Here is a 15,034-nt window from a genome sequence, read left to right as displayed (position 1 = left end):
TCTACATGCTACAAAAGCCAGCAATTGGAAGGCCCTCTCACTGGAGCAAATGGCCATATGTCAGTGGGCTATACCCTATACATAAACGAGTGAGAAGTGCCTCATCTTATTAGCGTAGCCAGTGGGAGATTCACCATGGCTCAGTAGTTGACTTTACTATGCACAGATTATTATCAGTCACTTCACATTCTTCTTCCCATTCATTCACTGTATTCTTCAACACAGAGATAATAGTATTTAAGGAGATATTACATGAAGTCATATGATTTACAATGCTTGCTTCTTTGGCTTTTCTGTCCTACTCAACCCAACAAGCCACCTTCCTAGATGTTGACCTCTACCTCAGAGATGGTTACATCAGTACCTTCGTCCATATCAAACCCTCTAACCACCAGGAATACCTCCACTTTGACAGCTGCCACCCATTCCATACCAAGAAGTCCCTACCGTACAGCCTAGCTACCCGTGGTAGTCGCATCTACAGTGACGAGCAGTCCTCCTCTAAATATACCGAGGCTCTAACTGAAGCCTTCAGTGACCGTAATTATCCTCCCATCCTTGTACAAAAACAAATCTCCCGTGCCTTATCTTTCCAGTCTCCTACCCTCCCAAAGTCCCACAGTCGGGCCACAGAGGAGCATTCCCCTCGTAACTAGGCACCATCGGGAACTGGAGCAACTGAATTACCTTCTCCACCAGGGTTTCGATTACCTCTCATCGTGCCCTGAAATGAGAAATGTGCTACCCACTATCCTTCCCACCCCTCCCACAGTGGTATTCCGCCGTCCACCAACCCTACACAATATACTCATCCATCCTTACACAAACCCTGCTCCCAATCCCTTACCTCATGGCTCATACCCCTGTAACAGACCTAGATGCAAGACCTGTCCCATACATCCTCCTACCACCACCTACTCCATTTCGGTCACTAACATCACCTATCCCATCAAAGGTGGGCTACCTGTGAAACCAGTCATGTGATTTACAAGCTAAGCTGCAACCACTGTGCTGCATTCTATGTAGGCATGACAACCAACAAGCTGTCTGTCCACATGAAGGGCCACCGACAAACTGTGGTCAAAAAACATGTGGACCACCCTGTTGCCTAACCTAACCTAACCTAACCTAACCTAACCTAACCTAAAACATGCTGCCAAACATGATACCCCTTATCTCAATGACTGCTTCACAGCCTGTGCAATATGGATCCTTCCCACCAACACCAGCTTTTCTGAACTGCACAGGTGGGAACTTTCCCTGCAAAACATCCTACGTTCCCGTAACCCTTCTAGCCTCAACCTTCATTGGTCACTGTCCTCACCCATCCAGCCCCCTTCCTGTTCCCATTCCAGCACTACACAGCCATCATTTCACCGCCACACCCAGTCTTTCAATTTATTTTTATTTTTATTTCTCTCCTTTCTGCTACTTACCCCCTCCCTCCTCTGCACCTTCTCTCCTGCCATCCGTCTAAACTGCAACACCTCATTGTCCGCCACTCCCACCATACTATCCCTCCCCCTCTCCGTTCCCGTTCCAGCCTCCTCCTTACCCCCACTCAGTCACCACTCCCATCATGCACTGGTGCTGCCGCTCGCAGTGTAGTTTCAGCTCTCAGACTGCAGACGTGTGTGCAAGATGCATTTGCGCGAGTGTGTGTGTACATGTGTGTATGTGTGTCTACTGCTGACAAAGGACTTAATGGCCGAAAGCTATGAGTGTGCGAATCTTTTTATTGTGCCTATCGCGACTCAGCATCTCCGCTATATGGTGAGTAGCAACTTTCCTTCTCTGGTATTGTAAAATTATTCTGGGCCTCTTTAGCAACCAGGCTGGCAATTGGTTCTAATCCTGGGTTTAAATTGGCACTTGTACCACACCAAGTGCCATTAGATCCTGTTTTATGTGAATTCAAATCACTCTTGTTGCTCGCAGATGATTTGAGAAAATTTGTTTCGTTGGAAGGCAAGCGATGATTTGATACGCTTGTGAATTTGGAACAGTGAGGATCTTATATGTCTGACACAGTGTGAGGATTTGCCAAGAGGCATGAAGTGGTTGTCCCCCCAGCGTCATTCCAAAAAATGGGTTTGGCCCTGTGGACACTTATGGATAGTCTAATCCCCATATAGAAGACAGTATCAATGATCTTCAGGTAAGTAGGTCCACTAATCTATAGACCATGCATCTATAATCTATCTAACATTGCATGGAAGCCTCACGAAATGCAGCCCCTCTATACCTGTTGCTAAGGCAATTCAGGTCCATTATGTGTGGTAACCATAAAAGCCCTGCATCAATTACGAAGTTCACAAGCCACACCAATTGTTCAAAACAGAGGAATCCCTCATTTGCAAGTCAGTTAAAACCTGTCACCGCAATCCACTCCATCAATCTCTAAAGTGTGAGTAAGAATTGATTAATTACTCTTGTGGGGTTAGGAAAGAAATAAAATGCTTCTGAATAGTGCACAAAGAAGGGACATCTCTTGGGCCTCCTCACCATGGACATTACACTATTCATAACTAAAGTAAACAGAGTATCACTTAAATCATTTCTTCAAAGGATCCATTCTTCTGCTAAAAACCATCAGACATAACTTCATCAATTCCATAACTAAAAATCTGCTGAGGTACAGATTCAATGAATACAGGTAGACAACCACTGAAACTCCATCACTGGAACCAACCTGAAGTACTGAACCTCCAAGCTGTGTCACATGGCTTTCCATTTCTTTTAAAGTAGTAGCAGTGGTGGTGGTGCTGGTAGTAGCAGTAGTAATAATAATAGTAGTAATAATAATAATAATAATAATTATAATAATAATAAGTCAAGGACATGTGGCATCAGGATAAAGTTGACATTACACCAATTATACTATCAACGACAGGAGTCATACCACACAATATCCACCAGTACATCAATGCAATACAGCTACATCCAAACTTATATATACAACTACAGAAAGCTGTAATTATTGATACATGTTCAATTATCCGAAAGTTCCTAAATGCAATATAACATATACCGTACAGTTAAAAGGAAGTCACGCTTGATCAAGGTCCGCGTCACTTTCCATTTTAAACCAGACTTAATGTCTGAGAAAGTAAAGAAATAATAATAATAATAATAATAATAATAATAATCTCCCCGTGGAGGCCCGGGAAAAGAATAGGCCTCCGGTATGTTCTGCCAGTCGTAAAAGGCGACGAAAAGAACAAACCACTAATACCCCTCTTTTAGTGTGATGAGGTGGTTCAGGACAGAACTAAAGAAGCCTCGGACAAGCGCCGTCATGGTCGGGGACGACGCTTGAACCCTATGCCCGCCCACAATGGTAACGACACTGCTAGCCAACTGGAAAATGATTTAAATCCAAATAGAGGTGTTTTGCAGGATATGCTTCCTACAACCACCCTAGAAGGAAAACAAAGGCAGAGGATGAGATGGTCAGATGAAGTTAATCGACACCTCATGTTCTGTTATTACCAAGCAACAAACCTAGGAACCAATACAACTGGATACAGATCACAAGTATACCGTATTTACTCGAATCTAAGCCGCACTCGAATCTAAGCCGCACCTGAAAAATGAGACTCGAAATAAAGGAAAAAATAATTTCCCGAATCTAAGCCGCACCTGAAATTTGCGACTCGAAATTCAAGAGGAGAGAAAAGTTTTAGACCGCACCTCCAAATCGAAACAAAGTTGGTCCATTGGAATATGAGACACAATTTACGTCGAATGAATGACGATACAGCGACAGTAGTTTCGTTCGAGTCGTAAGCTTTACCAAATAGCCATTGCTGTGAGTCAGGCGCTCCGTCCGTATTTATATGATTACCCTTCCTTTTCCACGTGCTCTGTCTGGTTTGAATCGATTGCTTATTTTGCTTTGATCTGATAAGTGCCGTTTTCTTTGCAAATAATAGACTGCGTATGATAGAACATCATCTGAACGAGAGTTAGGCGAAAATTTTTCTCCGTTTGAAAATCTTTGCGGCCGCTTCTTTAGTACATCAAATTCTGCACAGAAATTAGAGTCATCTTAGATTTAAAAATCTAGACAGTTGCCGTGCTTCATTTCTGAGTGTATCACTATTAGGCATAAGAGTAATACGAATATAAACATGACACGATACGTATATCCTTCCGCGTTTGCGGTTGTCTCACTCTAGTTTCGTAGTTTATTAGGCAGACAGGATTTAAGTGAGATAGCAGCAAACACGAAAGAATACATGGCAAAATGTTTATATTCGTATTATTCTTATGGTGAAGAGAATACTGCATGTGATTCACATTTCATCAGGTTCCTATTAGCAACCATCTCTTCTCACAGGTAGGAAAAAATTCAGAACGTAGAGTTGGCCATATTGACAAACATCCTAAACAGCCTTGCCAGTCGGATTTTCGTAGTACATTGAAATTCTGCTACATTCGAAGATGAACAATATGGAATTTGTATTTACTTCATTGGATAATGTATGAAAATGCAGTGGTCGAAACTCGGGGCAGAGAAAAAAAACTCGTCTTCCACCTTTCTTTTTTTTTTAAATTTATTTACTGACGCAGATGTTTTGGCGCCAGTATTTATCTTTGTGCCTACAAAGCATGCCTGTGTAGCGCTACATACACTCCTGGAAATTGAAATAAGAACACCGTGAATTCATTGTCCCAGGAAGGGGAAACTTTATTGAAACATTCCTGGGGTCAGATACATCACATGATCACACTGACAGAACCACAGGCACATAGACACAGGCAACAGAGCATGCACAATGTCGACACTAGTACAGTGTATATCCACCTTTCGCAGCAATGCAGGCTGCTATTCTCCCATGGAGACGATCGTAGAGATGCTGGATGTAGTCCTGTGGAACGGCTTGCCATGCCATTTCCACCTGGCGCCTCAGTTGGACCAGCGTTCGTGCTGGACGTTCAGACCGCGTGAGACGACGCTTCATCCAGTCCCAAACATACTCAATGGGGGACAGATCCGGAGATCTTGCTGGCCAGGGTAGTTGACTTACACCTTCTAGAGCACGTTGGGTGGCACGGGATACATGCGGACGTGCATTGTCCTGTTGGAACAGCAAGTTCCCTTGCCGGTCTAGGAATGGTAGAACGATGGGTTCGATGACGGTTTGGATGTACCGTGCACTATTCAGTGTCCCCTCGACGATCACCAGTGGTGTACGGCCAGTGTAGGAGATCGCTCCCCACACCATGATGCCGGTGTTGGCCCTGTGTGCCTCGGTCGTATGCAGTCCTGATTGTGGCGCTCACCTGCACGGCGCCAAACACGCATACGACCATCATTGGCACCAAGGCAGAAGCGACTCTCATCGCTGAAGACGACACGTCTCCATTCGCCCCTCCATTCACGCCTGTCGCGACACCACTGGAGGCGAGCTGCACGATGTTGGGGCGTGAGCGGAAGACGGCCTAACGGTGTGCGGGACCGTAGCCCAGCTTCATGGAGACGGTTGCGAATGGTCCTCGCCGATACCCCAGGAGCAACAGTGTCCCTAATTTGCTGGGAAGTGGCGGTGCGGTCCCCTACAGCACTGCGTAGGATCCTACGGTCTTGGCGTGCATCCGTGCGTCACTGCGGTCCGGTCCCAGGTCGACGGGCACGTGCACCTTCCGCCGACCACTGGCGACAACATCGATGTACTGTGGAGACCTCACACCCCACGTGTTGAGCAATTCGGCGGTACGTCCACCCGGCCTCCCGCATGCCCACTATACGCCCTCGCTCAATGTCCATCAACTGCACATACGGTTCACGTCCACGCTGTCGCGGCATGCTACCAGTGTTAAAGACTGCGATGGAGCTCCGTATGCCACGGCAATCTGGCTGACACTGACGGCGGCGGTGCACAAATGCTGCGCAGCTAGCGCCATTCGACGGCCAACACCGCGGTTCCTAGTGTGTCCGCTGCGCCGTGCGTGTGATCATTGCTTGTACAGCCCTCTCGCAGTGTCCGGAGCAAGTATGGTGGGTCTGACACACCGGTGTCAATGTGTTCTTTTTTCCATTTCCAGGAGTGTATATTCGACAGCAGAAGTTAGTTGTAGCGGCACCTACCAACATTTTTCAGAACTTCCGCTTGCTTTGCACTCGATTCTAAGCCGCAGGCGGTTTTTTGGATTACAAAAACCGGAAAAAAAGTGCGGCTTAGATTCGAGTAAATACGGTACACAACATTTATTACCAGATACCCAGAATTAAAATTTTTAACAGAACAACGACTAGCTGATCAGATCCGTGTAATAATCAAAAATAACAGGATACCCCAGTCAGAATTAGAAAACATCAAACAACAAGTACAACAAATACTGGAACAAAATAATGTGCAAACAGAAGAAGAAGAAAATAGAGTAATGGACTCAAACATCCCACAGCAAACAAACAAAGAACAACACGCATCAATTAAACAATCAAAGGAAAACGAAATCTTGCGACAGCCACCAGAACGAGCACAAATAGAACACGAAGTGACACACATGTTAGATATAGAAGAAAAATTTCAGCTGACATATATAGAATACAAAGACACAAATACAGACATTAGACCATTCTTGCATAGACTGCCAAGTAACCCACAAGTCGAAACAACAATAACAACTATCAACACAATCATACACAACAAAATAAATGAATATACAACTATGGAAGAGATACAACTACTGGTTTATATAGGAGCACACTAGGCAGAGATCAGAACCAACCAACACACAGAAGAAACCCACAAAACCAGCATGGCAACACAGGCTACAGATCAGAATAGAAAAACTGAGAAAGGACATCGGACAGCTAACACAATTTATAAGAAATGAAATGTCAGAAAAAAAACGAAAAACGTTAGGTAAAATCTCACAACAAGAAGCGATAGAGCAATTAGATGAGAAGAAGCAGAAATTACAAGCATGGGCCAAACGACTTAGGAGATACAAAAAAAGTGAAAATAGAAGGAAACAAAACCAAACATTCAACACAAACCAAAAGAAATTTTACCACACAATAGATAACACACACATTAAAATAGACAATCCACCAAACATAACAGACATGGAACACTTCTGGAGCAACATATGGTCAAACCCGGTACAACATAACAGGCATGCACGGTGGATACAAGCAGAAACAGACACATACAAGATGATACCACAAATGCCTGAAATGATAATTTTGCAACACGAAGTCACCCAAGCTATTAATTCTACTCACAATTGGAAAGCCCCTGGAAAAGATAAAATAGCAAATTTCTGTCTAAAGAAGTTCACCTCAACACATTCACATCTAACTAAATTATTTAACAGTTACATTGCAGACCCATACACATTCCCTGATACACTTACACATGGAATAACTTATCTGAAACCTAAAGATCAAGCAGACACAGCAAACCCAGCTAAATATCGCCCCATAACATGCCTACCAACAATATACAAAATATTAACTTCAGTCATTACACAGAAATTAATGACACATACAACACAGAACAAAATTATAAATGAAGAACAAAAAGGCTGTTGCAAAGGAGCACGAGGATGTAAAGAGCAACTGATAATAGATGCAGAGGTGACATATCAAGCTAAAACTAAACAAAGGTCGCTATACTATGCATACAATGATTACCAAAAAGCTTTTGATAGTGTACCCCACTCATGGTTACTACAAATATTGGAAATATACAAAGTAGATCCTAAATTGATACAGTTCCTAAACATAGTAATGAAAAATTGGAAAACCACACTTAATATCCAAACAAATTCAAATAATATCACATCACAGCCAATACAGATTAAGCGTGGAATATACAAAGGAGATTCATTAAGTCCTTTCTGGTTCTGCCTTGCTCTGAACCCACTATCCAACATGCTAAATAATACAAATTATGGATACAATATCACTGGAACATACCAACACAAAATCGCACATTTGCTATACATGGATGATCTAAAACTACTGGCGGCAACAAATCAACAACTCAACCAATTACTAAAGATAACAGAAGTATTCAGCAATGATATAAATATGGCTTTTGGAACAGACAAATGTAAGAAAAATAGCATAGTCAAGGGAAAACACGCTAAACAAGAAGATTACATATTGGATAACCACAGTGACTGCATAGAAGCGATGGAAAAAACAGATGCCTATAAATATCTAGGATACAGATAAAAAATAGGAATAGATAATACAAATATTAACGACGAACTAAAACAAAAATATAGACAAAGACTAACAAAAATACTGAAAACAGAATTGATAGCAAGAAACAAGATAAAAGCTATAAATACTTACGCTATACCAATATTGACCTACTCATTTGGAGTAGTGAAATGGAGTAACACAGACCTAGAAGCACTCAATACACTTACACGATCACAATGCCACAAATATAGAATACATCACATACATTCAGCAACAGAAAGATTCACATTAAGCAGAAAGGAAGGAGAAAGGGGATTTATCGACATAAAAAACCTACATTATGGACAGGTAGACAATTTAAGAAAATTCTTTATAGAACGAGCAGAAATCAGCAAAATACACAAAGCAATCACTCATATAAATACATCTGCTACACCACTGCAATTTTATAACCACTTCTACAACCCTTTAGATCACATAACATCAACAGATACGAAGAAAGTAAATTAGAAAAGAAAACACTACATGGCAAGCACCCGTATCATCTAACACAGCCACACATTGATCAAGACGCATCCAACACATGGCTAAGAAAAGGCAATATATACAGTGAGACGGAAGGATTCATGATTGTAATACAGGAGCAAACAATAAACACCAGGTATTACAGCAAGCATATTATTAAAGATCCCAATACCACAACAGATAAATGCAGACTTTGCAAACAACAAATAGAAACAGTAGATCACATCACAAGCAGATGTACAATACTAGCAAATACAGAATACCCCAGAAGACATGACAATGTTGCAAAAATAATTCGTCAACAGCTTGCCTTACAACATAAACTTATAAAACAACACGTTCCTACATACAAGTATGCACCACAAAATGTACAGGATAATGATGAATACAAATTATACTGGAACAGAACCATTATAACAGATAAAACAACGCCACATAACAAACCTGACATCATACTCACCACTAAAAAGAAGAAATTAACACAACTAATCAAAATAATCATACCCAATACAACAAATATACAAAAGAAAACAGGAGAAAAAATTCAAAAATACATCCAACTGGCTGAGGAAGTCAAGGACATGTGGCATCAGGATAAAGTTGACATTATACCAATTATACTATCAACTACAGGAGTCATACCACACAATATCCACCAGTACATCAACACAATACAGCTACATCCAAACATATATATACAACTACAGAAATCCGTAATTATTGATACACGTTCAATTACCCGAAAGTTCCTAAACGCAATGTAACATATACCGTACAGTTAAAAGGAAGTCACGCTTGATCAAGGTCCGCGTCACTTTCATTTCGAACCAGACCTAAGGTCTGAGAAAGGAAAGAAATAACAACAACAACAACAACAACAATTTCCAACACACTACTGTCTAGGAAGTGATGACCATTCATATAGCTGCCTCCTCCTCCTCCTGGGTCAGTGTGTCAGCAGTGCCTCAGTACCTTTTGAACCCACACTTTATTTTGTTTATCATATTATGAAAACAAATGCATATACACATCATCTGTGGACATATGTGCACAAACACAATCTCATACAGTCTTATGTCTCCAGATCTGGTTCCCTGATCCATTCAGTTGTTTTATCTGATGCATGGCAAATGTCCATTATCATTCCTTTGTCTGCTCGAAAAGTATGGTCAGCAACGATATAAAGGATTGGCTGTAAGGAGGCTCCACAGTCACAGTCTGCAGAACGAGCCCATCCCTGCTTGTGTATTTGATAACCACGTCTACCTTGGCCAGTTCCAATTCAGTTCATGATCCTCCATTGATAACTGAGAAGGTTGAAACCTCTTATCTGCGTACAAGGGTTCTCCATAAAATGCTTGTTAACTGCAGATAACTGCTTCCAATGGATTTTCTATGAATGGCTGTCACTGAAAGAGGATCTAACAAGGTTGGTTGCTGTGCACCATGACAGTTTACTAAATTTAAAGCACTGGTGTTCTGCATGTGCAATATCTCGATGAATGGGTAGCTGAGAGTTCTTTTGAATGTTATTCCAAACCTTCAGGAGAGCTTCTGTTCTTCTTAGAGCTGGAGGTGGGATACTGTTGAAAACAAAAAGCCATGGAGTGTTTTTACTCTGAATATATCCCATAATCATTCACAATGCCTGATTAAATTGCACAGCTACCTTCCTGGTGTGAGCACTATTGATCCAGGTCGAACACCAGTACTCGGCAATAGATTATGATAGGGCTAAGGCTGTTTATCTTAAAATATGAGATTTCCTCCCCATGAGGCACCAGCATATTTTTGAAGAATCTTTATTGTTTTAGCAACTACATTTGAAAGATTCTGGTTGTAAGTTAAGAGTGCCATCTAATGTTATTCCTAGATATTTTGGTGTACTGCAGCACTTGGCAACACTTCGCCTCTAAATCTGACTTCTGGTTTGTACCTTGCCAGTCTAATGTGTAGCTGAAATGTAGATATCACTGTTTTCCAAGGATTTGGGTGAAGGCACCATTTTTTGAAGTACATATCCCAGATTTTCATATCACTGGATAAAGTGGTTTCAGCATCAGAAAAGTTAGAGCTCTGGACCACCAAAAAAATGTCATCAGCATAAATAAATTTCCTTTAAGGTGTTTCCAATAAGTCTTGCGTGTACAGATTGAAAAAAAGGGAAGCTCAAACAGATCTTTGACATAAACCTTCATTCAGTTTAAATGTTTTGCTTCTGCCTTTGTCAGAATAGATCTGAAAGTATATATTGCTTAGAACGTGGTTAAGTAGTTCCGTAAGTTTATGGTGTGGGATAACACTCAAATTTCAAGGAAGTCCTTCTCACCAAACAGTGTTGTAAGCAGCTGATAGATAAAAAAAAAAAAAAAAGTCAGATACTCTTATCGACTTCTTCTCGAACCCATTTTTGATATAAGTAGCGAAAGAGAATATCTGATGGTTACAACTTCTCCATGGTCTGAATATCACTTGTTCTGCAGGTAGGTTTTTGTCGACTACTTCAAAAATTCTATTGTACATCAGATGCTCAAGGAGTTTGTATGCGACAATTAGAAGTGCTACTGAATGATAGTTTTTGCTATTGTGGGATATTTATTTGGTTTCAGTATCGCTAATACTTTTGTTTTCTTCATCAGGGGTGGAAGATTTTTGGTTTGTAAGGTATCTGAGAAGTAGGCAAGTCATTTTGCTGAACTAGAAAGTCAAGCTACAGTGTCTCAAATCCAGCTGCTTTTCCAAGTTCCATGCTTTTGATTTAATCCTTGGTTTTCTCTTCTTAAAATGGAATGCCGAGTTGAGAAGTATGTAGAGCAGCTCCTCTTCTGGTATTCAACTATAATTTTATATCCCTTTTGGTTTCGTTGTCTTTTGTGTTCTTGGAAATTCATACTAGGTGTTTAGAAAACAATTCAAATTGATGGCGGTTTTTGATCTTTTGGTTGCAGGATTTGATGAATCTAGTTTACTAATGACAGACCAGGCTTTCCTATTAAAGTGGGTTAAACTAAGGATTCTACTATTTCATATCATATCTTTCTTTGACCCTCATTCAAGGATAGAAGGAGACTTCTTGCATTGTCAAAGTTATGCTCTTAGTACTTTGTCATTCACTTCACTCCAACCAGGCATGTATTGAACCCACACTGACAATGGCTAAGAACTACTTGGCCTCTAGTATTAACACCAAGTTATGGTTGACCATTTGCTATAGAGTTTTCCTACACAGTTCATTAGGGAGATGCTCTTGTAACTACATATGTGTGTACTTTTTCCTCGGTTGCCTCCCTCCATGAATCTGGAAGTAGATGAAATGTGTGTGGCTGCTGGTGTCGAGGATAAGCAGCTCACAAGACATATGGCTCTCTGAAGCTTGACCATTCGGGCAGTTGTAGGATGAGCTCTGTAGCAGTCTGTATGTGTTAATGTTTCCCTGGAGGAAAGAGTCTGGAGGAACCACCAAGCTCCTTATTCAAGTCAGTCTTCATAGTTCATAAGTGTCTTTAGAAATGTCATCATATCCATTACATAAAACTAGTGCTGAGTGGTCAGAGCACTTTAAAATCAATTTTTCCCCTTTTTAACTTTTGGTATTGACAGCAGTGATTCCACTATAGCACAGACACATGTAAATTTCTCACTATCTTTCATTGTGTAGGTGTGACCTGGCATGGGATTCATTGGTTGCTTGAAGGAAGAAAGCTGCACTTAGCTACTGCGCTTCAAAGAGGGCTTTTGTAGATGAAATTTTTGTTGTTCTTTGTTATTGGTCTCAGTCTGCATCAACACACTAATGTTTTGTAATGGCTTCACAAGCTGCAACATAGTTACAACTCATTCAGTGATCCAGAAAGTGCAGAATAAACTCCTTTATTTCCATATATTATCATAAAATTTTTTGGTCCTTAGTCGACAGGTTTTTATGAGTGATGACCATCTTTGAAAAACCAAATACAACTAATGGACAGTCTACATCTTAAAACTATAAAATACACCTAATTGAAAGCATTTCTTCTATACATGTGGAACGCATGTACTTGAAACATGACAAAGCATACCCATTTTAAAATGCATCCTACTTTAATTAAGCCATAGCGGTACCATCAAAAAGGACCCCCAAAATCAGTTTAGCATCATCACATATTTAAAATGTGTATTAACCAGGCCACAGAGCCATTCTGTTTACAGTGCTACTGTTCGTAATACACTGTGGTATAGTAGCCATAAAAATGTCTTTGTATTCAAAACTTTTTGGATCTCACTACTGGAGGCCTCCACATTTTTTTATGAGACAGTGCGTACAGAATTTCTGCGTTATTAAATTCGGCATTTTTTCCTCAAGAGTTGGAGGTGAGAAGTTTTTCTGTACCCTTATCATCTACAAATGAGTAAATGTGTTGGCAATTAGTATTATTTTAAATGTTATGCTTTTAAACATTGACAGGTGAGTATTTTTACACACATTATGTCATGCTTTAATATAAGTATTTGTTTCATGTTATATTATTCGTTGAGCATGTATTGTTTGTACTATTTTTCGAGGTACTCCTTGGGTGACATGTAGACGTCTTTAGGTCACATCAAGTGCAACATAGTGCTACAAACACAGCACAGACTGCTTAAGGAGCTCCTCAGAATCTAGCAAGATTAGAGTCATCAGAAAGGAAATAAATAATAATGGAAATTCCTACTGAAAAATATTTATATTTTGATTTGGTTTGCTTTCAGACTCTGATCTAACATGATTTCTGTAACTGGACATGTAATAAATGTTCATCACTCATAACAGTTGAAGTTCATTCCAAGAGTAGAGACTGGAGAAGAATTAATTAATAGCATATCAAGATTGAAACTATATCAAACAATGGAAACTCCAGATAGGAATATCAAAAATGTAGGAAAGGATACATTGCTACTTACCAGAAAGATGACACATTAAACTGCAGACAGGCACAATTAAAAGACACTTAAATATAAGCTTCCAGCTACAGCCTTCATTAGAAAAAGAGAAACACACCATTCACTTACACACACACAAGCACACCTCAGACACATGACTGCCAACTCCGGCAGCTCAGGCCAGAATGACATTAACAGCTGAAGGCAAGACAGGTGTGACCATATGACATTTTACAATTTTATAACAAAGCAAAATCTGACCTGTATATCCTGTACTGTGAGGTAGCAACATTTCTGATATTCTTCGGTTGGTGGTTGCCATGTAATCTGCTTCTTATCAAGATTGAGAAAGACACTGTGGCCACTGTGTGTGACATGCTCCACCCAGGGTGACAGAGACTTCAGGGACTAAGAACAGGAATAACAACTAAGGTAATTTTATGCTGTAATTCCTTGTAAAAATCAATATAAGACAATGTCTAAGAACATTACACTACAAAAAACTTATTTTTGGCAGACAGGAACTGTAAGCAAAGATTTCAAAAATGTAATTGTATGTTGCAAATGGTATCACATCAGTTTTATCTCTCTGAAGATATATCATTATTTTTGTTCTACACAACATTATACATAGTTTTCTTCAATTGATTTTCTTGAGTTGATTCTGAGATCAATATCCAGCTCAGTGGACTAATGATTAAGTTGGAAGAAGAAAATCACTGCATTAGTTACAATATCGTGAAAAGGAACATTGCTACTCAACATATAGCGGAGGTGCTCAGTATCAGATAGGCACAATAAATAGACTGTCATAAATACAGCTTTCGGCTAGTAAGGCCTTCCTCAAAATTAGATGACAAACACACACATGCACACTCATACAAATGCATCTCAGACACATATGACTGCAGTCTCAGGTAACTGAGGCCACACGAGGGGAGCAGCAACAGTGTAAGAAGGTGAATGGCGAATGGGTGGGGGTAAGGAGGAGGCTGCGGCATGGGGAGGGGGAGGGATAGGAGGGTAGGGGTGGCTGACAGTGATGTGCTGTTGGGGAACACGCAGGGACGAGGCAGAAAGATGGTAAGACAGCTTTGTGCAGTCAGGAGATTAGACAGAGGGCAGCGGAGAGATTGGGGGGGGGGGGGGGGGGGAATAGCAGAAATGATGAGAAGTAGAAAGACTGGGTGTGATTGAGGAATCAGGGCTGTGTAGTGCTGGAATGGGAACAGAGAAGGGGCTGGATGGTAGAGGACAATGACTAACTAAGGTTAAGGCCAGGAGGATTACAGGAATGTAGGATACATTGGAGGGAAAGTTCCCACTTGCGTAGGTTCAGAAAAACTTATGTTGGTGAGAAGGATCCACAAGGCACAGGCAGTGAGGAAGTAATTGAAATGAAGGAGGTCATGTTCACAGTGTGCTCATCAACAGGTTAATCAA

General features: G+C 40.8%; 1 protein-coding gene across 1 annotated transcript in view; it reads right to left on the bottom strand.

Moving 5' to 3' along the window:
* Positions 1–15,034, bottom strand: part of LOC126252642 (ras GTPase-activating-like protein IQGAP1) — a 367,157-nt gene that overhangs the window by 170,714 nt on the left and 181,409 nt on the right. The window contains exon 16 of the mRNA XM_049953548.1: positions 13,853–13,999. Within this exon, the coding sequence (XP_049809505.1) occupies positions 13,853–13,999 (147 nt within the window). The remainder of the gene's footprint in view (positions 1–13,852; positions 14,000–15,034) is intronic.

This window comes from Schistocerca nitens, chromosome 1 (genome assembly GCF_023898315.1).
Source record: "Schistocerca nitens isolate TAMUIC-IGC-003100 chromosome 1, iqSchNite1.1, whole genome shotgun sequence".
NCBI classification, from domain to species: domain Eukaryota; kingdom Metazoa; phylum Arthropoda; class Insecta; order Orthoptera; family Acrididae; genus Schistocerca; species Schistocerca nitens.
Note: the sequence above shows the minus strand (reverse complement) of the source record. Positions and strands in the feature narration are given on the sequence as shown.